This window comes from Kogia breviceps, chromosome 4 (genome assembly GCF_026419965.1).
Source record: "Kogia breviceps isolate mKogBre1 chromosome 4, mKogBre1 haplotype 1, whole genome shotgun sequence".
NCBI lineage: Eukaryota > Metazoa > Chordata > Mammalia > Artiodactyla > Physeteridae > Kogia > Kogia breviceps.
In genome coordinates, this window is record NC_081313.1 from 176,288,832 (window position 1) to 176,311,440 (window position 22,609).

A 22,609-nucleotide genomic window follows, 5' to 3' on the forward strand; every position below is an offset into this window, starting at 1 on the left:
TCACTGCTGAGGGCCCGGGTTCAATCCCTGGTGGGGGAACTAAGGTCCCACAAGCCGCGCGGCGCGGCTGAACAAATAAAGCTAAAAAATTATTTTAAAACAAAATAAGTAAGAGGTCTGAGAAAGTTCCCTGGCCCCTTCTGCCATGTGAGGTTACAGCTAGAAGGTGTCATCCACGAACTAGGACCAGGCCCTCACCAGGCACTGAATCTCTCAGCGCTTTGATCTTGGACTTCCCAGCCTCCAGAACTGTGAGAAACAACTGTTTGTTACAGCAGGTGGAGCAGACTGAGACAAAAGTCTAACTGGAAACGAGCCTGATGCAGCATCTGTGCCCCACAGAACTGCACCAGGGGAGACAGGATGGCTCCGACAGCCAAGTGCACCATTAACCGGCCCTGGGGGACTGAGGTCCACTCAGGATTCCGCTTCCACAACGAGATTTTTCTGAAGTGGCTGGGGCCAGTGGCCTCCCACCCCAAGGGTCCACAGCTCCAAGGGTAGAAAGGAGACCGAGCAGCTCTAGCTCCCCCAAACTCGGGCAGTTACCCCACAACACAAACGCAAAAGCAAGCAGCTTTCAGGAACTGGTATTTATTATCAAAGTCATATTCGATGTCAACAAGATGCCACAACTACAAAAAAAATTGCGCACATTGCAATCTCAATGCAAACAGTCAAATGGAACCCCAGTCATTAAAAAAGTAATTCAAATTACCCCAAAAAGCAACTGAATTTTTTAAACATCTTTATACATCCAGCCAACAAATTAAAATGGTTAACAAGAAAAAATACAAATTCAGAGGTCTGGTATCGATGTTTAAAAAAGGCAACTGCTTAAGCATTTCTATCGATTCGAACATCAATCTCTCGGCCACTCAGCTTCATCCCATTCATCATCCGGCAGGCTCTCTCAGCCACCTCTGGCGACTCAAACTTAACCACACCGCACCCCTTGGACTTCCCATTCTCCATCTTGATGTCGGCATACAGCACGTGGCCTGGGCACAGGGAGGGAAGAAGAGACCACAACTCATCAGGCAAACCCAGAGCTCAGCCTCAGTCTGGGCTCCACTCAGTCCAGATCACCTGTTTGATTTCGGTTGACAGAGTCAAAAGGGAGAGTGGCCCTCGCGCCTGGCGCATGAATGCTCAGAACACAGCGGCTGGAACCCAGCTACTATGTATGGCCCTCAGCTACGTTGCCATTCTTCTGCCAATGGGACAACAATCTGACCTGTGATGAGCATTCCTGGCGGCTTCAAACGCACACCTTTGCTCTGAAGAGTTACAAAAAGATGCTATGTGAAGCCAGCTTTATAGGCAAATTTTACAGAGGCTTCACTTTTAATACACTGCTCCACCGCATTTACAAGGCCAATGCCAATACCATGGACACTTCAGTACTGTCCAAATAGAAGCTCTGTAATAATTGGCAAGCAGGTTACACATATTCATTCAAGCTCCGGTTAAGCATCCAGGTATGTGTCAAGCACCATGGAAACAATCTACAAGGGAAGAGCCACAGAAACACAGGGCCGAGAACACACAGTGTAACTGGCGCTGGCACTCACAATTCTAGGGCCATCAACTCCGCCTGAGAGGTCAACATCCTGGAGGGCTTCTCACAGGAAAGTTCTAAAACAGCTTAGGGTGACATTAAGTCATACAGGGGATCATAGTTTGGGCTTTCTCTTGCCAGCAGAGGGACACCTCCGGGCATCTGTGGCAGGGGGAAGTGACATGATCCAATGTGACTTTTCAGAATATCCACTACAACTTGGGAACTAAGGAGTGTGGAAAGAGTACAGGAACAGGGCAAGAGGGCAGGCTATGGCTCAACAGTTGACCCGAGAGAAGAACCAGGAGAAACAGCAATAGTGGTGAAATCTGAGTCACTGCAGCAAAAGGAAATGAGAAAACACTGAGGAAGCCTTGATCCAGGGAGCCACCCAGACCTCTGGCTTAGGGCTGGGGCTCCCAACTTGACATAGTTAAAAGAGGTGGTAGGGGTGAGGGGCAGGGCCTCACCCGGAGACAACTTCTTTTTGGCCACAAAGTGACCCTTCCAGAATGGCTGCCTGATGTGCCAGGAAACCTCAATCAGAGACCCTCAGCTTCATCGCACACAAGCTACTGTGTGCCTAGAGCCTGTGAAACCTCACCCAAGGGACCTGCTGGGTGAGTGCTTTCTGAGGCGCAAACCAATGGTGCTATTGTGGAAAACCACCTGTCTCAGATGTATTTATTTTATTTAGCTTTGTCACTTAGAAGCCATGTGACCTTGGAAACATGATTTGGCCTGACTCTCTAAAATGGGGACGACACTACCTCCTTTCAAAAACCAGAAGAGAGAAAAAAAGAGAGAAACAAAGATGAAATAAGAACACAGGTGAAAAAGTATCTGACACATAAAAGGAAACTCAACAACCTGCTTGAATATTTGCACAGGCAGAAAACTGGCAAATCCCATCCATCCTCCAGAGTCACGGAAGACGTCTGTGAATACTAGGATGGAAGCCTCGCTGCATGACTGCAATGCAGCACCAACAAGCCACAACACGAGGAAGCACCTAGAAAGCCTCTCAAATACTTACCACATTCGTTGAACTTGTCTTTTAGCATCTTCCATGTAAAATCAAATGGGAGCTGAGGGAGAAAAAGGAGACTGGTGAGTGATTCAACCAAATCCTAATGCACAAACATCAATTGTCTGAGTGCCTTTAAAACTTATTACACAGAGAAACTGGCTGACCTTCACACTGAGATGATCAGCAGAGAACAAAGAGTCTGTCTGGGTGAGGTTCTAAACTAGCACAGCAAGTTCACTCCCTCCTGTCTGCATCTGTCTGTGGGAGCACCATGCACGGAGCAGAACACACAGCTGCCTGTGGTGAGCAGTCCACAGAACCACTGAATAGTAACTAAAGGTGGTCAATCTGGTAAAGATAATTCAGATACAGCCTTTCCCCCGCACCCCCGAACTGTTGTGCCATGTCATTTAGCAGCTCATCAAGCTGAGAGTTCAAGAAACTCAAGTTCTTCAGATCACTGTCTTTTCCATCCAGTAAGTAGTCAGAGAAGCCTAGGATTTCACAACACCCACTATTTCTGCTGCACATCATGAGCTCTCACATTCCCTCCTCATTCTCCCAACACCAAACTTTGCAGAAAGCAGCTAAGGACCCTTGCACGCTACTCAGCGCTCCCTCTGACTTCGACCTGCTACCACTCGGTCCTGCTGGCTTCCTGCCCCCTCCTCCTCCCTTGTGCATATGACCCCTGAGAAGTTCCTGAAGAGCCACTTACATTTCTCACAAATATCTGGCAGGCCTTCCTGGCCACCCCAGGAGCATGGCCTCCGGCTCCACCAAAGGAACCTGCGAAGCTTCCTCCAAAGTTGCCACGCTCCATCTCGATGGCACGGTCAAAGCTGGCACCGCCACCACCACCCATGGCCAGGCCCATGCGCTCAATGCCAGCGCCCAGGGCCGGGCCCATGGCGGGACCCATGCGCTCCAGGCTGTTGGCGCCCATGCGCTCCAGGCCCATGCGCTCGAGACTGTTGGCGCCCATACGCTCCAGGCCCATGCGCTCCAGGTTGTTGGCGCCCATGCGCTCCAGGCCGGTGGCCATGCGATCCATCACAGGGCCCATGCGCTCCAGGCCTGCCCCCATGCCTGCGGGCACCATGCGCTCCATGCTCAGGCCCATGCGCTCGATGGCAGGACCCATTCGCTCCACGCCAGAGCCCATGCGCTCGATGGTCTGGCCCACACGGTCAATGGGTGCGGCCATACGCTCCAGGCCAAAGCCCATGCCGGCACCCATGCGCTCCACGCCAGAGCCGATGCGCTCCATGGTCTGGCCCATGCGCTCGATGCTGGAGGCCATGTGGTCGAGGCCCAGCGGGCCCATGCGCTCGATGCCGGAGCCCATGCGCTCGACTGAGCCCATGCGGTCCATGACCAGGCCCATGCGCTCAATCTCGGAGCCCACACGATCCATGCCGTGGCCCAGGCCTGCACCCATGCGCTCCATGCCGGCACCCCCAATGCGGTCAATGCCGGGGCCCATCCTCTCAATTCCAGGGACACTGCCTCCGCCTCCACCTAAAACAGAGACACAAAATGTGTCAGGCGTATGTCAGGTACCTGAGGATCTGTGTGCACACCATGCCAGGAGGGTTCCCTGGGTGCAGAGGCCTGGGCACTTCACAAGTTCAACCATGGTTCAGAAATTTTAAGTCCCACAATAAGTTATCATTAGATATCCTGCAAATGTTGACAACTGTTAAAGCTGGGTAGTGAGTACATCATTCTTCCTACTTCTGTGCCAGTTAATTTCCATAATAAAATTTAAAAAGGGAAAAAACCCACCCCGAGGACTTTGATCAACAATGTTCTCCACGTTACTTTGAAAGCGCTAATACTTGTGACAAGCTTTGTGAGCAACAGGCATCAACTCCTTGAGAACTCTGCAGTTTCCCCACCACCAGACATTGATAAAGGCTCTGGGGGGTGGGGGAGGGCAAGGGGACAGAAACCCCACACTCAGATGGTCACCCAACATAATGGATTACATGGATTATAATGGGGACAATTACAATTGCTCACAACCTCTTTCGTCTCCCAACTTGACCCTCTACAATGCCCTGCTGGTAACCAGTCTGGCTGCATTTCCTTAGCACCTCCACGGCATAGGTAAGTTATAACACAGCCATGTAATCAGGAAGACATAAAACAAACACCAACACCAATACAGATCCTCACGTACAAATGAACACAGCTAGCCACTTCTAGGGAACCTTACTCTGTCACGGAAACCACCAACCGACTTTGCCGTGTATAACTTTGCTAGCTTTGGAGGAAAAAAATCTGACGGCAACTGCAGAGTAGATTCAGAAAGAGGCCTGGGATCAGTCCCTCACTGTTATGGTTCAGCTGGACACATGCTGGCAGGTCAGCAGTGCACAGCCGACCCTGTGATGCTTGCAATTCTGGAGAAGGAGGGTCTGGCTCCACCACCAAGGCCACTTGCCACCAAGTTTTTTTTCCACATGCAGACCCCGAGGGTCCCCCTCACTCAAGCTTCACCACCACCACCACCTGCCTCTGAAAAGTGGGCAGCTGAGCCCTCAGCCAGCCCATTACTGAATCAAGCAGCCCAGGCCAAGATGCAAATTCAAGAAGAGGAAATTCAGCTGTTTCTTTGATTCTCTAACTGACCAAAGCCGTGACCTTGCACGAGTCATGCCACTTCTCGGTGGCTGTTTCCTTGACTGAATAACAGTGCACCAAGTGGCAAAATATAAACACAATTTTAAGAATATTAAGCTTTCACAGTAGAAATATCTCAGAAACTATAAAAAATGTAAGAGACCTAGAGAGGGTGGGTAGCATACCCAAAAGTACCAAAAATGAGGGTGACACTCCAGATGTCAATAGCAGCAGAGAACTAGGAAGAAACAGTACCCACGTGGAGTTCTAGAATCAGCCCACCACAGAAATAAATCCAACAAGTGGAGTTACCAAGGAAATGCCAAGATGCTCAGAGCCATGAGAAAAGAAAAAAAAAATCAGACCGAATTAAGTACATTTAGTTTTAGGTAGCCCTTTAAAAAAATGTGTTAATGGGAGAATACATTCCAAAATATTTACAGCATTCATCACAGGGCAGTGAGATTTCAGGTATTTACTTTCTTCATAATGTTCTGAATTTTTGTGAGTACACGTGCACATAGTAATAAACATATGCTATGATTAGGTGGTGTACACTTTTATAATCAGATAAAATATTTACTTTTAGCAATTTACAATTTGATAGTACTCGAAACAAGAAAGCCCCCAAATTACATGGATATTTTGACAATGGCTAACGTGTACACAGCACATACGTAGGTTCTCTTTTATGCATTAACTCATTTACTCTACAGAACTACTCTATGAGGTAGGTACCATTATATCCCCATTTTACAGTACGAAAAACAGAGTTCAGTAACTTGCCAAATGTCACACAGCTAGGAGGAGCCAGAGCTGGTTCCCCACCCCAGGCAGTCTATTTTAGAGCCCATGCTTTCACCACTACACTACTATCCCCGGTAACAAAGGCCTATTCTAAAAATCAAAACATCAAAACTAAGCGTTTCCTACCTCCTCCCTGCTTTGCAATGATCTCTCCTCTCTTCAGTGCATTACTTAGGATTTCTAAGGAAATCAGGAAGAAAAAAAAATTAGCCAAATTCCTCTATGGTAATAGAAATTTATTACAGATTCCAGAGCAGGACTACTACTAATTAAAAAATAAAAAAGGAAAGGGGAAGGGGTTGAGAAATATACACACAGACAAGGTCATTTTACTGGAAAACTATAAGGGTTCTTGATGATGGGTCATGATGCTAGAGTCCCATGTAGCTCCAGAGTCTGAGACCCAGTTGGCAGGGCCTCTGGTACTGCACCCACGAGCTGAACTTGGAAGGTTAGAGCAAGAATGGGGCCAGTAGCACAGTTTTCTAAAGCTGGTCCAGACACTCAGTACTCACAGACTGAAACGTGCACTCACCCACCCGGATCCAATCAGCACCTCACAGTTACCCTTCAACAAACTACCGCTGTAGCTACACTTAGAGCCCAACCCCTGAAAACCAGCAGCAACCGCATGCAGTGCTGGAAATATGACCTAATCAACGAGCCAGGTAAGGGAAGACAGCAGCAAACTGAGCCTATGAGCCCTGCCTGGAAGGAGCTAAATGTGTTGGTAACTAAGTGACAGACAAAGCCTCAGGTAAACAAAACTCCAACACACTCAGCTTTCCAAAACAGCAATACTGCTGCTTGCTTGCTAGCAGTTCATTCAAACCTCTATTAAGTTTGTCTAATGCTATCATTAGTGTTAGCTTTTAAGTTTCCTCTGGGTCTTTCACTATATAAAAGAAACTTGTACCCACCCCCTCTCTGGTCCTGAAGTGTGCTGAGCAACGTGGACAAGAGTCACAGAGCACATATCATATTCTGACCATGACCGTGAAGAGATTAAACCCTAGAGCCCTGCAGCTCTTTCAAGTATTACAACTACCTGCGCAAGGAAGGGGGTGGGAAAGTACACCAGGAAAACAGACCTCCAGCCAGGAAGCAAGACCAGGGCTTATTCTTCCATGATGCCTGGGAGCCTACTCAGCACACCCAGGCCTAGGTTCTAGTTCCTAAAACAGCACTTGGATCAAACCATTCCCTGGCAAAAGACTTCACAATCAGCCGACCACTGATTTGAAGAGAAAGGCCAAATTATTTTCATGGGTGTTCACAGGGCTCCCTGCTCTGACTTAAAACTTTATAATCTGTTCTGTTCTTCCCACCCCAAGTAGACTGACATCTCCAAGCCTCTGCACCTGATGCTGTCTGCCCTCTCTGTGGGCCAGTACCCCCCTGTACCTATGCTGAAGTCCAGCCCCTCCAGCGTGAACTACATCTCCTGCATGGTCTTCTTACACCCCTGCCTGGATCCTGTGTTCTCTGAGCAGAGCACTTCTATCAAGCATCTAGAGCAGAGCTTTTTCAAATCTTAACACAGAAAATGATCGATCGCCTTTGTGTGGTGCTCACATAGCTGCTGAGAGTCCAGGAATCAACATCTCCACTGGCTCCCTCAACTAGGCCACTTCTACGTGCTGATCTCTGGTGCTGCCCCAAGCCACTCTGAGCACTGTCTCCTCAGCTACACCACATCCTTCAAAGTTAAGGATCACGTATCTATCTATAGCCCTGGAGCACCAAGTACAGCTGTTTGCACAAAGAAGTACAAAGATCTATTGCCTTGATAGGAAAGAAGGGATACTGAATCGGGAGAGCACTACAAAAGTAGCACACCAAAATGATCCAACTGTCAAGTAAATAATACAGAAAAAAAAGATCAAGAACTGAATCTGGAAAAAAAAAAAAAAATCCAGGAAACTACTCTGAAAACCTGACAAAGATTTTACTTGGTACAAAAACCGTTTCACTACCTTGAATCTGATCATAAGTAGCAGGAGAACAAAAGCTCTTTGCTCTTGCCCATGGACACTCTGGGAAGCCTCAGGACAAACAGACCATGGTCTCAATCAGAAAGAAGGTGCCAAAGTAGCAGGAGATAGCAAGGCCTGCAGATGACCTTCAGGTCAGGACAGGACATGTTTCCTGTTGCCACATGAAATAACCTCACCAGTCCACCTCTTGTGCCTGGGACAGGATCTGGGACAAGGCTGACAAGCCTCATCACAGAGGTGAGGTGAGGTGAGAGGACCCAGAGCAGCAAAGGACTGAAGGCCCAAGAGCAGCACAAAGTGCCTGTGGGAGGAAAGTAACGTGCCATTTTGTTCTCACCACAGGTATCCAGTCACAAATTAGTATTTGCAGTCAAATGACAATAAATTAAAAAAAAATTTTTTAATACCCTACCATTTCAAGACACAAAAAACAAAGCCAGTCATGGCAACAATAAACTTTTAACTGACCTAGTCACATACAGTTTATGAACTCACCCCCAAATTCTAAAGCTCTGGAACAATCTAGAATAAAGCTACAGTCATATCAAGTAAGCACAGAAAAAGTAAATCTTCAGTACCAGCTAGTTTCGATGCAAGAAAAATCACTTAACTTTCCTAACCACGGTCAGGAGGACAAATGAAACAAAAGCCAACAGCCTACTCTGAGAGAAATAGTTTCCAATAATTCCTGGTTTCCACGAAGGAAACAAAGAAGATAGGATTCCTGGAGATAAATACAGCTCAGCTCATACAAACTAGACATAAAAAAGCTTAAAATCCTCACAGCTAGCCCAAGGTGTCCCATAAAGACAGGCTGAACACTCTTTGAGGCTATCACCTAGTAGCCGCCTATCTGCACAGGATGAGAAGCTGATGAAGATGGGGGAGGGGGTGTTGGGGAGAGAGTTAGCCATGCTCTAGATCTCCTTTGAGAGAAACAAACTTCAGAGCCCAGGAATAGACAATCTCCTTGTTCCACATTAATTAAGAATCAGGCTGACAGATTCTCAGAAATGCCTAAACTCAAAACAGGGGAAGACATCCACGGAAAAGTGAAGAAGAAACTGCTTTGCAAACTAACCAAAACTACATTTAGACAGGTCCAATACTCCAGGCCTTCCAACATTAGGAAACTTCCCTGTTCACCAAGATCTCTTTCAATTGCATCAGCAAGCACACTGTCATCCTTTGTTAACTGGAACACCACAGGCCCCTGGACTAAGGAGACTCACACCCCCACTGAGCAGGGCCTTGAAAATCTCCACCATGACTAGAGAGCCACAACGTCATGCAAACACAGAAGTTTTTAACTCCACAGCAAGAAAACACCTTATACCAATGTGAAAAAAGCAGCCATCTGAAAAGACTAAAGAAAAATGGTGCTGTTGATACCAATAAAAAAATTCAAGGACCAAAAGTTCGTATCTAGACCTAGAAAACATACAATTTTTTTAAAAGCCTAAGGAAAAACAGCCGACTTTATCTAAGAACCTCCCGACATCAGGGTGAGCCTGCACCCCCGGGGGGTTGACCCCGCCCACATAGGGGCCCATGGGGCCTTCTTACCCATTCCTCTGCCAAGGGGCTCTCCAAAGCTTCGAGACATTCCCATTTCATTTCTGGCAAAGTCTCTCTCAAATCCTCCACCCACGCCACGCTCCATCTCTGTGGAAAAAAATATTACCCTAGGCCTTTCCAGGAATACCATTATGTTTTAGACATTAAAAACAAAAAACTATAAACACACAACAGCTAACAGCAAGTCAGCATGTTTTAGTTTTTCTATACGAAACCATCGTTCATCCTTTATTCCTTAAAAAAGAAAGTCACCTCAAATGAATCCCTGAAAACAACCCACCTTTAGTCCATTAGGACTAATTTCCAGCTTACACACAGTCACACAATGGATACACCAAGCACCCACTACTGCAGTAACTGGTGTGGGGAGGATGCAGTGCATGTGGTGTCAAAGGTAGGCTGCAGGAGAGCCTGCCTATGTTACAGCAGCAGCAGGTACCACCTCTGCGGCACTTCCCACATGCCCTGCCCTGCCCTGCCCAGGGCTTTATATGTGCTATTATTTCATGGAATCCTCACAACCAGACTGCACAACTACATTACTCTCCACCACCACTGCCCCTTTACAAAGAAAGTGAGGCTCAAATGACTTAGAATCTTCACCAAGGTCACATGCCTGGTAAGGAGTGAGGCAAAGGCTGGAACCTAACTCCAATGCAAAAACCCATGTTCCAATCACAAGCACAACCATGAGAACAGAGAAAGACGCCTGTGTGCAAACAACATGACTTCTCTACTGACAACTGGAGTGGTTTCATCTACATAATGGGGTTTGGTAACTGCATTATTTTTTTTCTATGCTGATTGCAGCAGTATTTGTTGTTTTCCACAGTGTCTTTTTTTTAAACAAATTTATTAATTTACTTATTTATTTTTGGCTGTGTTGGGTCTTCGTTGCTGCGCATGGGCTTTCTCTAGTTGCGGCGAGTGGGGGCTACTCTGTTGCGGTGCACGGGCTCTTCAGGCCCACAGGCTTCAGTAGTTGTGGCATGCAGGCTCAGCAGTTGTGGCACACGGGCTTAGTTGCTCTGCGGCATGTGAGATCTTCCCAGACCAGGGCACGAACCCGTGTCTCCTGCATCGGCAGGCGGATTCTCAACCACTGCGCCACCAGGGAAGCCCAGGCGGATTCTTAACCACTGCGCAACCAGGGAAGTCCCACAATGTCATTTAAAAACAAAGGTCTTGGGCTTCCCTGGTGGCACAATGGTTGAGAGTCCGCCTGCCAATGCAGGGGACACGGGTTTGTGCCCCAGTCTGAAAAGATCCCACATGACATGGAGTGGGCTGGGCCCGTGAGCCATGGCCACTGAGCCTGTGCTCCGCAAAAAAAAAAAAAAAAAAAGGTCTTTGGACTTCCCTGGTGGCGCAGTGGTTAAGAATCTGCCTGCCAGTGCAGGGGACACGGGTTCGAGCCCTGGTCTGGGAAGATCTCACATGCTGCGGAGCAACTAAGCCCGTGCGCCACAACTACTGAGCCTGCGCTCTAGAGCCAGCGAGCCACCACTACTGAAGTTGGCGCACCTAGAGCCCGTGCTCTGCAATGAGAAGCCCGTGCACCGCAACAAAGAGTAGCCCTAGCCTGCCAGAACTAGAGAAAGCCCGTGCACAGCAACGAAGACCCGACACAGCCAAAAATAAATAAATAAAAAATAAATTTATTTAAAAACAACAACAAGGTCTTAGCTTCTGTGGGGGAAAAGCCCCGCCACAGCTGTCACCTGTTTGAGAAACTCTTTCATGACTCCTGTCATTGGCTACTTCTTTCCTTGTATATTCATCTAAAGCAGGACCTAAAATGTGCGTCACACTTTGTCTCCTTTCCATACTGAGAAAACCTAATTAATTAATCTTGCTCCTTAGAAATATCAGGTATACATGTGCTACATGATGGACATCTTTTACTGTACAACTACAAAATATGCAGCTGGAGCCCCTATACTTTCAAAGAAGTAAATGAGTCTATTACAAACGTGGAAGCGGACTAGCATTATGAATTAATAAGAAGATGCAGCAGATGACAATGGTGGACTTTACATTCATAGCTTGAAACCATGCAACTGAATCCCATAGGTCGATGGCATGCTATCTGCTGGAAATATATCTAACTTGTGCGAGCCTGTATACACAGAACAGAAATCCCAGAGTGGCACCATAATGGATGGGGGCTCCGCTGCACTCCTTTAATCCTTACCATAAGCCCGGGAAGAAGACACCCCCCACACACATTAGGAAGTCATATGCAGGCATTAATGTGTTGGCAAAGGCCTCAGAATTTATATTCCCAACTGTCAACAGAACGTAGAGTACAGGGAACCAACCCTGTACGAACTCCAATGCACTCCCCACCGACACAAAAAAGAGAGCGAGACAGAGAAGGAATTTTCATTGTCAAATATTGCATCAAACCAGTCATCATTTAATATCTGATGATCTTTCCATTTAAAATTTTTGTACCCGTTCCATGAAGATTTGACCTCTACTGGTTGGCTGACTGGCCCTGAGAATCTGATTTCTAATCAGCCTAATGTTGTCAGCACCTGTGACTATAACGTGATGCACCACGATAATCAACTAAACGTTAAGTTAAATCTGAAACATCCTTATCAACTTTTTCCCAGTGATCGAAACCTTCTCCTTGGACCCAGCACCCAAGGGCTCTAGAGCCAATTCCACCCAAATCTCGAAACAGCTCCAGGGCAAGGAAAGCCCTGTTCTCTGCTGTAGAGGATGGAGAAGGAGGACTCTGAGTATCTATCTGTATTGGAGAACATCTAAGCACACAGCATAAGAACACATCTTCCACTGTGGCTCTTCAGGATAATCAGCACTCTGAACCTTGAATCACCAGGCTCAGAAGCATGAACTGCTGTGTTCCATCTGCCAGATTACCAAAGACTTTGTCCCCGTGGCTCAGCACAGCCCCCACCCTCATTTCCATCTACTTCTAAGTAGCATCACTGAATTCCTCAGAGCAGCAACCCAAATCTCCTTTCTAATGGCTCATCTGTTCTGAGCAAACACTTTATTAAGCCAGACCTCTCCAACTCTCACTTTTTATTAAAAACTCCATGCACACATGAGCTAAAGGTAAGCCTGAAAGCACACTGGAAACAGACCTTTGTCCCATCATTCCTTATTAATGGTAAGAATCTTCCTGAATCTTTTCATCATCATCTAGAACAAGGCACTCCATTGAAGAAGGGCAGCTTATTCATCAGAAATGTCTCTCTTTCCAGTTTGACAGTTAACATCTATCCTAGTAAGGTTCTTGCTTGCTCTGTACCATCTTCACATGATGTTACTACAGACCAGCAAAGAAACATTTAAACCCCAATCCTTATGTGTATAACTGAGTCACTTTGCTATACAGGAGAAATTAACGCAGCATTGTAAATCAACTATACTTCAATTTAAAAAGGTAAAAACAAAAAAACAAAAGAAATCCCAAGTCCTTAATAACTTCCCATTCCAGAAAAGTCTGTGTATAAAAGCAGCAGCATTCCCACAGGTGTGGTCAGAGTCCACCCACACCCAGAGGATTTTTAGAAAGACAGACTTTCATATCAGAGCAGCAAGTTTCTCCTGGCATTCTATAGCCCTGCTGGTGGGCGGGGGCGGGGTGTGTGTGTCTGTCTGTCTGTGTGTGTGTGTGTGTGTGTGTGTCTGTGTGTGTGTGACACGCCTGAAGGCAATTCTAAAAGGCAGGATCTCAGTGTGATTAAGAGCCAAGCTCTGGAGCCAGACAGCCTGGGTCCATATCCCACCATTACTAGCCATGGGACCTTAGGCAAGTCACTGTGGGCCTCAGTTTCCAATGAAATGGGGATAACAGTACCTACACGTCATGCGGTTCTTGCCAGGACTAAATGAAACAACACAGTGTTACTACTACAAGTGATATAATTATATTCCAGTTATTAAGTTGGGAGGGCTGGAAGATTTAAATAATAGTATGCCAAATTTTGCATTATATAATGCTAAATTAAACAAATGCCTCTGCTCACAATTTGGAGACATCAGAGCAGATGGTCAAGAACTCACCCAGTCCAGCACTCCAGGGGAGACAAGTGCTGGAGGCGATAGGAAAGCTTTAAAGTTTTATTGGACAATTATTGGGAAGATCTGAAACAGAAAACCTCAAGAATTTAGTAACTAAGAGAATTAACACTTCCCTACCGCTAAATCTAGCTCCTGGAATACAAACTATTTAAGGCAATTCAAAGATATCAGATTCAGTACAGAAGTGGAAGCGAGAAATCACTTATTAAAAATGGGTCTGCTGCCTAAAGGTCACCTGAGAGCCAACAGCCAACAAAGGTAGGTACGAGCGGGAAGGAAACACAAAACTTACCATTTATTCTGCCCATGTTCATCCCAGATCCAAATCGACCCATGTTTTCCATACCACCACCAAAGGGTCCCTCCATGCCTGAAAGAGACATTCGTATTTTAGCACCAGCCTAACAAGACTCAGACTGAACAAGTAAAGAAAAAAAATTTTTTTTTTTTACAAGTTTCACCTATGGCATTTTCTGCCAGAAACTCACCAAGTTTAAGGGCTTCTGGAGAAAAAAGGCTAGTGCCCTTACATAAAAATCACTACCTTCAAAAGACTGATCTGATCCAACCCCCTCAATGAAGACACAAGCAAAGAAAGGCCCACAGAGATGGAGTGATTTGCCCAAGGTCACAGAGCTAGTTAGTGAGAAAGCCAGAACCAAAGGCCAAGACACCCACTAGAAGGATCAACAGGTAAAAGTAATTTCTAGACTCAAACTTTTTGGAAACCTAAGTGAGAATTTCATGCAGGACTTAAGAGAAAAGGAAGGGGGGAAAAAAAGAGGGAAAACCATACCTAAAATAATTACATTTGTACTTCATTTTAAATTTCTTACCTCCCATTTTATTTATTCCAAATCCTATGCCTTCCATTCCCATTCCTTAAAAAGAAAAAGTCAATGCAAACTAAAATTATGTCAAAGCAGTAAAGTCTGAACTTAAAAAGCACAAGAAATTCCACACCAGCAAATGAGCAAAAATATCCCTGACTACAAATATATTTTAATTGTCAAGTGCAAAAAATGGGGTGGGGGCTCTTCCATTTCAACTGTCAAACTAGTACATTCCAGGAAAATTATTTAAGCCTTTAACAAAATAATCACCATGTGACTCAAAATTTTATAGTGTCCACATAGTTTCATTAAATGCCCAAGTTAGACAGTTTTTAAACATGAAATATAAACATGAGGTACAGACTAGGGAACAGAAGTAGATATAAAACTCCCTTTTAAAGGTAAAACTCTCTAAATAAAAAGCAGTTCCTCAAATCGCTGAGGCTTCCCTCCCCGCCACCCGCAGTCTTTCCTCTGAGGTATCTATCAGTCAGGGGATGTAGTGTTCAGACTGGTATAGCCACCCAAGGTGATGGGCCAAGACATTCTGGCCAGCCCCCGAGTTTAATCTGGGAGGGAGTCAAAGGATATGCAGAACTGACAATAGTAGGGTAGAGGGTATCCATCTTGCAATTCAAAGAATTTCAAGACATAGGCCTGAGGTTATAAAAATGAAATATTTTAAAATGATATACGAATGCTTTGTTATACGAATGCTTCGTTGCATGAAAACAAAAATGCTAAAAAGTGAAGTTCAAAGTTTATTCTACACGCCAAAGCTTTTATTCATTAGCTATTTCTTTTCTTCTTAAACAAAGACAACACTGTGCATCATTCGTCCTTGTGGCCTATGACAGCTACGCTGTCATGCAATGAGGCCCTCCATACCTTTCTGCATCCACCAACACCCCTATCTCTAGAAGCCATGTCAACACCAGGTGAGAACCCAAGGGGGTCTGGGTAATAGACTGTGGCAGTGCTGTGGTCCCAGGATCAGGAGACCTACAGTTTCTGTCACTAACTGATAGTGTGACCTTGAGCAAGACCAACTCTCTGGCTTGCCTCCTTTTACCAAAAGGCTTAACTGAGTACCTCAGCTCAGAAGGTCTCGTGAGGATAAAATGCAAAGCATAATAGCTTGACAAAAGAACACTCAACTAGGTAAAAATACAAAATACTGATTTTATCAACATGCATCAAAGATAAATAAGGAGGGAATTAATTTTGTCCCATTAAAGCCTCATTCCATTTGAACTACTCAATGTCCAATTATCCCAATAGTTAACTTTAATAACTTTAACTTCCCCAGAAATCCCCAGTCGAGGCACACCATATTTCTCACCTGCGGGTCCTATGTTGCCCATTCCAATGCCTTTATTCAAATGATTGGCGTCAATAGGCTGCCCTCCTGGTCCTAACCCCATGCCAATACCACCAAGTCCATCTGAAAGGAAAAGAGAAAGTGAGAGTATTGATTCCACTTACTCAGGAAACCATGACTCTCAAAGGCAAAAAGAGCCTTTGTTTACTGTGTTGTAGCTGTCACGCTTATCCCACGCCCACCTCCACCAGCAAATCCAGGGTCTAATCCATGAGTCAACAAGGGCGCATTTGGGAGCTCTCCCTTTTAAGGCATAAGCTCTTATACAACTTTACGGATTAGAGTGTGAGATATGTATAGAACAAGAGCACCACGTGTCACAACTACTGAAGCCCATGTGCCGATAGCCTGTGCTCCTCAACAAGAGAAGCCACCGCATGAGAAACCCACTCGCTACAACCAGAGAAAGCCCATGCATGCACAGCCACAATGACCCAACATAACCAAAAATAAATAAATGAAAAATAAATTTTAAAAAATTAAATTTAATTTAAAAAAATAAAACAAGGGCAACTAAAATTCAGTTCACGTGAAAACTACAAAGAAGAACCATGAACAACCCACTCAACGAGAATCGTGAGCACCGATTTGTTTCCCTAAATCCTGAACTGAGAAATGTTTAATCAAAACAGGAACTGGAGACATCAGGTGGCAAGCGGTACACATATGCCCAACCCACACCTCTCAACCTGGAGACCCAAAGGACTTTTCTCACGAAAAACAATGTCATAAACGAGCCAATTAACACACTAGGCTTACACTACTCTGACTCCACTGCAGGCGGTTTTAACAACAATGAAGCTAGTGTATTCAAAGAACATATCTTCTACCCAGAAAGCTTCCTAAGGCGTGCATTGCACCCAAACCACCTTCAACTCCCTGCTCCACAAATGGAGCAGCCAACAAGGCCTGACAGTATAAGACACTTACAATGCTCTGGGTCACCATGGGTCGGAGGCTTAAACCAAGACTAGGTGAGATTTTGGAAACGGGAACAAAGTTCACTAAAACAACCTGACACCAGTTCCCAAATATTTAATCTGATTAAAATCCCTGTTCTTAAATTGCATACAAACAGCAGCGAGAGCTCACCAAGGTTACTTACTCCCCAAAGCACTGAAGACTTTGAAGTTAACCCTCTGAAGTGTGCTGGGGAGACCAAAAGCCACAGATAATGGGCTCCCTGGAGCTCAGTGTGCCAGCCAAGGCTGCCAAGCAGCCCTCACCCTCCTCCTCCAGGCCCAAAGTCAACAAGAGCCATCACCCTGTTCCTGGGTAATTACTGCAAGTGATCACACTGATTATGACAAGGAAATGGGGTCCTTAACTTTCAACAGATAAGCCATCTCCTATTCTTGAAACCACAGACCTCCACTCAAAATCTGCCTCTACGATGCTTCTACAATCCTAAACTGCGAAGAAGAGTTAGTGTTCTAGTCTAGGCTCCCGTTCAGTGCAAACTCCCACAGCTGAGCCACTGCTCCAGACAGGAGGGACTGGCTGGCCCTCCAAACAGCTCCACCCCAGCAGCCTCAGCGGGGGAAGTCCTCCCTAGCACAGCACAAGCAGATCTTGCCCTCACCCACCACCCAGTCTTCCTTCTACAGATTAGCCCTGCCCGCACCGCAGATTCCCCAACCCTCATGCTACAGCAGGCCCTCACTCCCACTCCCCTGGGCTGTCTGTGCTCGGGCTCTGCTCCTCTCTGTCGGCCCGCCAGAGGGAGTGCCTAGGACTTCACTACTGTGTGCTGTTTCCACCCACGCGGTGACCAACCAACCAACAAGCCTTCCCTGTACCAGGATAGACTTTCACCTGCATGTTGCGAATAAACACTATATTCTGACTGCTGTACTTCACACACCGTAAAATTCACCCATTTAAAGTGTGCAGTTCAGTGATTTTTAGTATACTCAGAGTTACACAACCATCACCACTATCCAATTCCAGAACATTTTCACCCCCAAAAGAAATCCCATCCCCATAAGCAGTCACTCTCCATTCACCCCTTTCCCCAGCCCCTGGCAACCACAATCCACCTGTTGCAGACTCACCTATTCTAGACATTTCTCAGAGATGGAATCAAGGTTCATCCATTCTGTAGCATGTATCAGTACTTCACTCCTTTTTACGGCTGAGTACTATTCATTCCACTGTGTGGATTTATCACACTTTATTTACCCATTCATCAGCTGGAATCATGCTGCCATGAACATCTGTGTATAAATTTCTGTGTGGATGTTACGTTTTTAGCTCTCTTGTAGTATACCTAGGAGTGGAACTGCTAGGCCACATGGTAATAACCAATCTCTTCTGAACTGAAGTGCAACCTGGCTTTAATTTCCTTTGCAGTTTGTTTCTTCCCAACTACAGCCTCTACATCCTGAGTAGCCTGCCTCACACCACAGTGTAATCCTAACAATCCTTCCTACGTTGTGAATCTCTACTCATTTTTTCACCCAGAAAAATCTATAGGGCAAACAAACAAACAACCTTTTTGAATGTTTTACTCAAGAATGGTCAAGATAACTGACGTGGCACAAGAATGACATGGCACAAGTTCAAAGGTAATTGCAGTTTTCTGGTTAGAATAAATCAAATTCAAAATTTTAGCCATAATAATTGAGACACTTACGGGGAAGTTGTTGTGGACGCTCAGGAGGGAAAAAATCTCCCTTTGGTAAGGCCCTCTCATCCTGAAAGAGAAAGTGAATAAATCTCAATATTCCCTGCAGTACTGTTAGCAACAGCAAAAGATGGAAACCATTTCTATCAACAGAGGACGGGTTAGATACATTATGATACACCCATGCCACAGAATAACATGAAGTATAAAAAGAATATGTGAGAGTTGCTACCTTTTGTGTAAAGGGGGAAAGATTAAAAAAATATACATTCATATCACTGTGGGGGATGGATGGAACCTGGGCACAAAGTAAGAGCAAGACTCCCACGCTGAACTTTTCATGCTTTTTGACTTTTGAATCATGTGAAGCAATTATCTATTCAAAAAACTAAACTGAATGTTTAAAGGAACTAAAAAATTCCTTTAGAGCTCCTTTTATGTCCTTCCTGATCTGGAACCCTAACTAGATTGCCCTCAGCACGTTCCGGTCATGCTTGTAATTAATACTGTTATCTTTGGCACCCTGGGCACAGCCATAGCTGGGCTAATGTTTATACTGAAATGCTTCAACAGAACTTTAAAGGCTTTCTGAATCAGACTTAATTATTTTCACAATAGATATGATGCTAATTAAACGTACTGCAATACTCTGAAAACTTGCAACCTATATATATAAAACCATTCTGTGAAACCGATCACTTGCTCAAGCAGGATACGCAAGTGACCTCCTGACCATGCCAGTAACTGTGCAAAGGAAAAAATATCTGAAGAGGTGCATGAGCAAAAAGTTATTTCTGTCATAAATTTGCTCAATGTGCTGTACCCTTTAACTTGGACTGATCCATAAAGAAAGTACAGTGGCTATGTATATGTATACTCTTAATAAACCCATGTTTTTGCTAAACTTATCTGAGTATATTAAAGAAAAGATTCTATTAACTTACCATTTTCACGTGCATTGGTCTGTCAAATAGCAGTTGGCCATTAAACATAGCTGATATTACAATTAAGGCTATTTCCTGCAATTCTAGAAACATGCACAGCAGAACAGAAATACCTAAGAGAAAAATACTCCAAATGCTGCTACCAGTCCCTCTAAATGGTGAATTTATGAGCAATTTTGATTCCTGATTATACTTTCAAGTATTTATTCCTACAGTAAGCATTAAAGGGACAATAAATAACACTCAAGGGGAAAAAAAGGAAACCTCAGCTTACTCCTTAGGTGTGGCGTGCCATTCATAAAACCTTATACTTCTCACCAAACCATCCTCCTCTTAAATTAAGCACTGACATCAGTTTTCTGTATGTGTCCAATAAGCCAGGTGTTCTACCATTTTTTGGAGTACCGTGTTTTCTGGGTAAAATACTCAGTGACAATCTTACCTGAGTTTAGTGACAGTGTTCATGTGTGGTATTCTCCCTGTGACTACAAAGATGTAACTCTGGGCTGAGTAGGGTGAGCAGCCTAGGGTCAGAGAGAAGTGCTTCTTCCAGAATGTCAATCCAATGAAGAGATAGTGCCCTATAAGGACTTACATATGAAATAACACTGAATTTCTCTCCAGTGGCACATTCTTTGGACTTCTCCCTTCAAACCAGTCTCCTCTAAAAACAAGACAATGGAAAAGACCACTCATGGACACGTGCCTGTTTTCTAACCATCTCTTCTATCTACATAAGTACAATACTATGTAGATACTTTGTACTCCCTTAGTAATATCCATAGTAATGCATTCTCTCTAGTCACATAGGAAATACTAATACACAAAATTACCACTTGCCCACACAAACCTGTCTTACTAATACAACATTTAGGCTAAACAAAATTCACCAGGAGCTGAATTCCGATAAAAGGATACATATAGCTTGCACAGCTTCAATGGACTGTTCAAAAGTAACAGTGCCTATTCCACGACTTTTTCCATCTTTATCCTCAAGAATGTCTGCTCGGACCACCACACCAGCCATACTAAAAACTTCCTTCAGTTTCTTCCAGCCAACTTTATAATCCAGCTAATCAAGAGAAAGGGGAGGAAAATCTCATTGTAAACACTTTTACTACATGAATGTGACACGCTCTGGTTGGAAAACAAGCATTAGAAAATGTCACAAAAATAATGTCACAAAAGTATGTCAGTGTAATTTTTCAAATAGGATTACGAAGGTTTGCCTTCTACTATTTACTGTCTCTTTTCTCTGAAATAACAATTTAAGTCATCTCATGCCTTTCAAGTTAATGCTTATTTTGTGAATACTAAAAAAATGCTGTTCCCCAGATAAGGTTTACCATCATCCTCCCCAATCCACTTTCTTTTAAAAATATTTCCCTGTGCAAATGAGTATTACCATTCACCCAGGCATTAACAGGAAGAGGGAAATGTCCATACACAATCTCTGCTCATACACTTTCCCCTGCACCTACTTTTATACACACCAGCAAAACTCCATAAACATGGCCCCAACAGGACCATGGTCAAGCCTGTGTGATTTGTGACTGCAGTGGTCATTAGGGGACAAAGCCCAGGCCAAGGATGATTTTTTTAAATAAATCAAGAAGACAACATAACCCTCTTTTAAGTTTTTCTTCTCAAATGTCAGAATTACTTTTATAACACATTGACAAGATTGTCTAAAGTAGAAAATCAAACTTTATGAAACAACGTTTCCATTTACTTACATTTGCTACAAATACTGTGCTTCCAAGTCTTCCAGCCTGTAATGCATGGATAATCTCATTTGGGATGTTAGGATTATTTAGGATACTGGGTGGGATATTAATCATTCCTGGGCCACCTGGTCCCATACCCATCCCACCAGTCGTAGCCATCACCTTTTGCATTGCTCTCCTGGCATGTTCACCATCAGGATCCTAAAACAAGCACAAAAGGGTTACATTTAACTGACCCAGTGACAATTAAAACCATGCTCCCACAGTAAGTGATACCCCAAAACTTCAGAGATTGAGAAGTTGTTTGGAAACCATTCCTCAAAATCTGTAACAAAAAATTCAAATGAAGTAAAACTAAACCACCAGGCCAAAGACAATTCTAGCCAAAAGAATGAGGAAGAAAGGAAGGGTGTAAAATTTAGCTCTCAATTGAACTAAGTAAAAAAACAAAAAAAGGGAGGGGGTGGATGACATGATTAAAACTTCCAGGTTGAAATAAGATCTTCAAGGGCTTGGTACAGTTGAATCTCACTAACTCAATGGGGTTTTATAATTTCTGCAAACCCAACCGGTGATTTTCCCTAAAATTTGAAAACACAGCTCTAGACCACCAAGGTACTCCATCCTTCAAGTATTCAGGCATTTGACTCATGTGTAAAGTCTGGAAAGGTTTATAAATCTCTGGTGTTAACAACATTCTTGAACTCTTTGCCCTTCTGCGTGCTACCTTCACACAAGAGAACTTAAGCGCTACCATGCTTTCCTCTCTGAGCTCGCATATACTGACCTTCCTCCAAGAATAAGAGGTAAAAATAAGTCAAGGAAGGATTGAATTAGCAAAAAGCCTCCCACTTCCCTCCAGGGAGAGAAGATACCTGATTTGGATTGGCTATGAAAAAGGATTTAAACTCATTTTAAAAAAGAAAAACGATGGCCCAAGAACAGGGTTCAGACTCAGTAAAACTGCAGACGTAGAATACCTTAAAACAAACAAACAAAAAAACACACACACAGTAAAAAAAAACAAACCATGGACTCAGTTTGACTGCCCCTGAGAAAACCAAGGCAGGCTGGCCGAATACAAATCAGAGATGTTAGGAAGGCAGTCAGCAGTGGCTTAAGATGTGCTCAGCCACTATCCCAAAGCTCTTACAGGAATGACTGCTGAAGCCTGTGACTGACCCTCCTCGTTAATGACAACAGGTTGTTCTGCTCCGTAAAACGTCATCAAGGACTATTCTGTCTTTTCCTAACTCCAAACAGGGACACTCAACAACTACAAACATTATCCACAGTGTTTCATGAGCTTACTTCTTTGACTTTCAGTGGTCTTCCACTCAGACTATGCTTGTTTAGAACTTCAGCAGCTTTTTTCATGCTCTCTTCCATCTTGAATTCAACAACGCTATGAAGAGTCAAAAGGAAATGAGTGAAA

At 44.4% G+C, this 22,609-nt stretch overlaps 1 protein-coding gene across 16 annotated transcripts in view; it reads right to left on the reverse strand.

The window, feature by feature from the left end:
- Positions 1-578: 578 nt before the first annotated feature.
- HNRNPM (heterogeneous nuclear ribonucleoprotein M) overlaps positions 579-22,609 on the reverse strand; it is a 39,249-nt gene continuing 17,218 nt past the window's right edge. For 2 of the 16 annotated variants that reach the window (XM_067032888.1, XM_067032889.1), the window contains 12 exons: positions 22,486-22,579; positions 21,337-21,375; positions 21,184-21,219; positions 20,366-20,519; positions 19,448-19,497; positions 18,513-18,573; positions 15,839-15,940; positions 14,500-14,544; positions 13,956-14,033; positions 3,310-4,112; positions 2,598-2,649; positions 579-1,001 (listed from right to left, as the gene is read on the reverse strand). In XM_067032888.1, the coding sequence (XP_066888989.1) occupies positions 838-1,001; positions 2,598-2,649; positions 3,310-4,112; positions 13,956-14,033; positions 14,500-14,544; positions 15,839-15,940; positions 18,513-18,573; positions 19,448-19,497; positions 20,366-20,519; positions 21,184-21,219; positions 21,337-21,375; positions 22,486-22,563 (1,662 nt within the window). In that variant the 5' untranslated portion in view covers positions 22,564-22,579 and the 3' untranslated portion in view covers positions 579-837. Of the gene's footprint in view, positions 1,002-2,597; positions 2,650-3,309; positions 4,113-6,152; positions 6,207-9,589; positions 9,689-13,955; positions 14,034-14,499; positions 14,545-15,838; positions 15,941-18,512; positions 18,574-19,447; positions 19,498-20,365; positions 20,520-21,183; positions 21,376-22,485; positions 22,598-22,609 lie in introns of those variants that run through there. The other 14 variants (XM_067032883.1, XM_067032886.1, XM_067032887.1 and 11 more) reach the window with 14 other exon arrangements.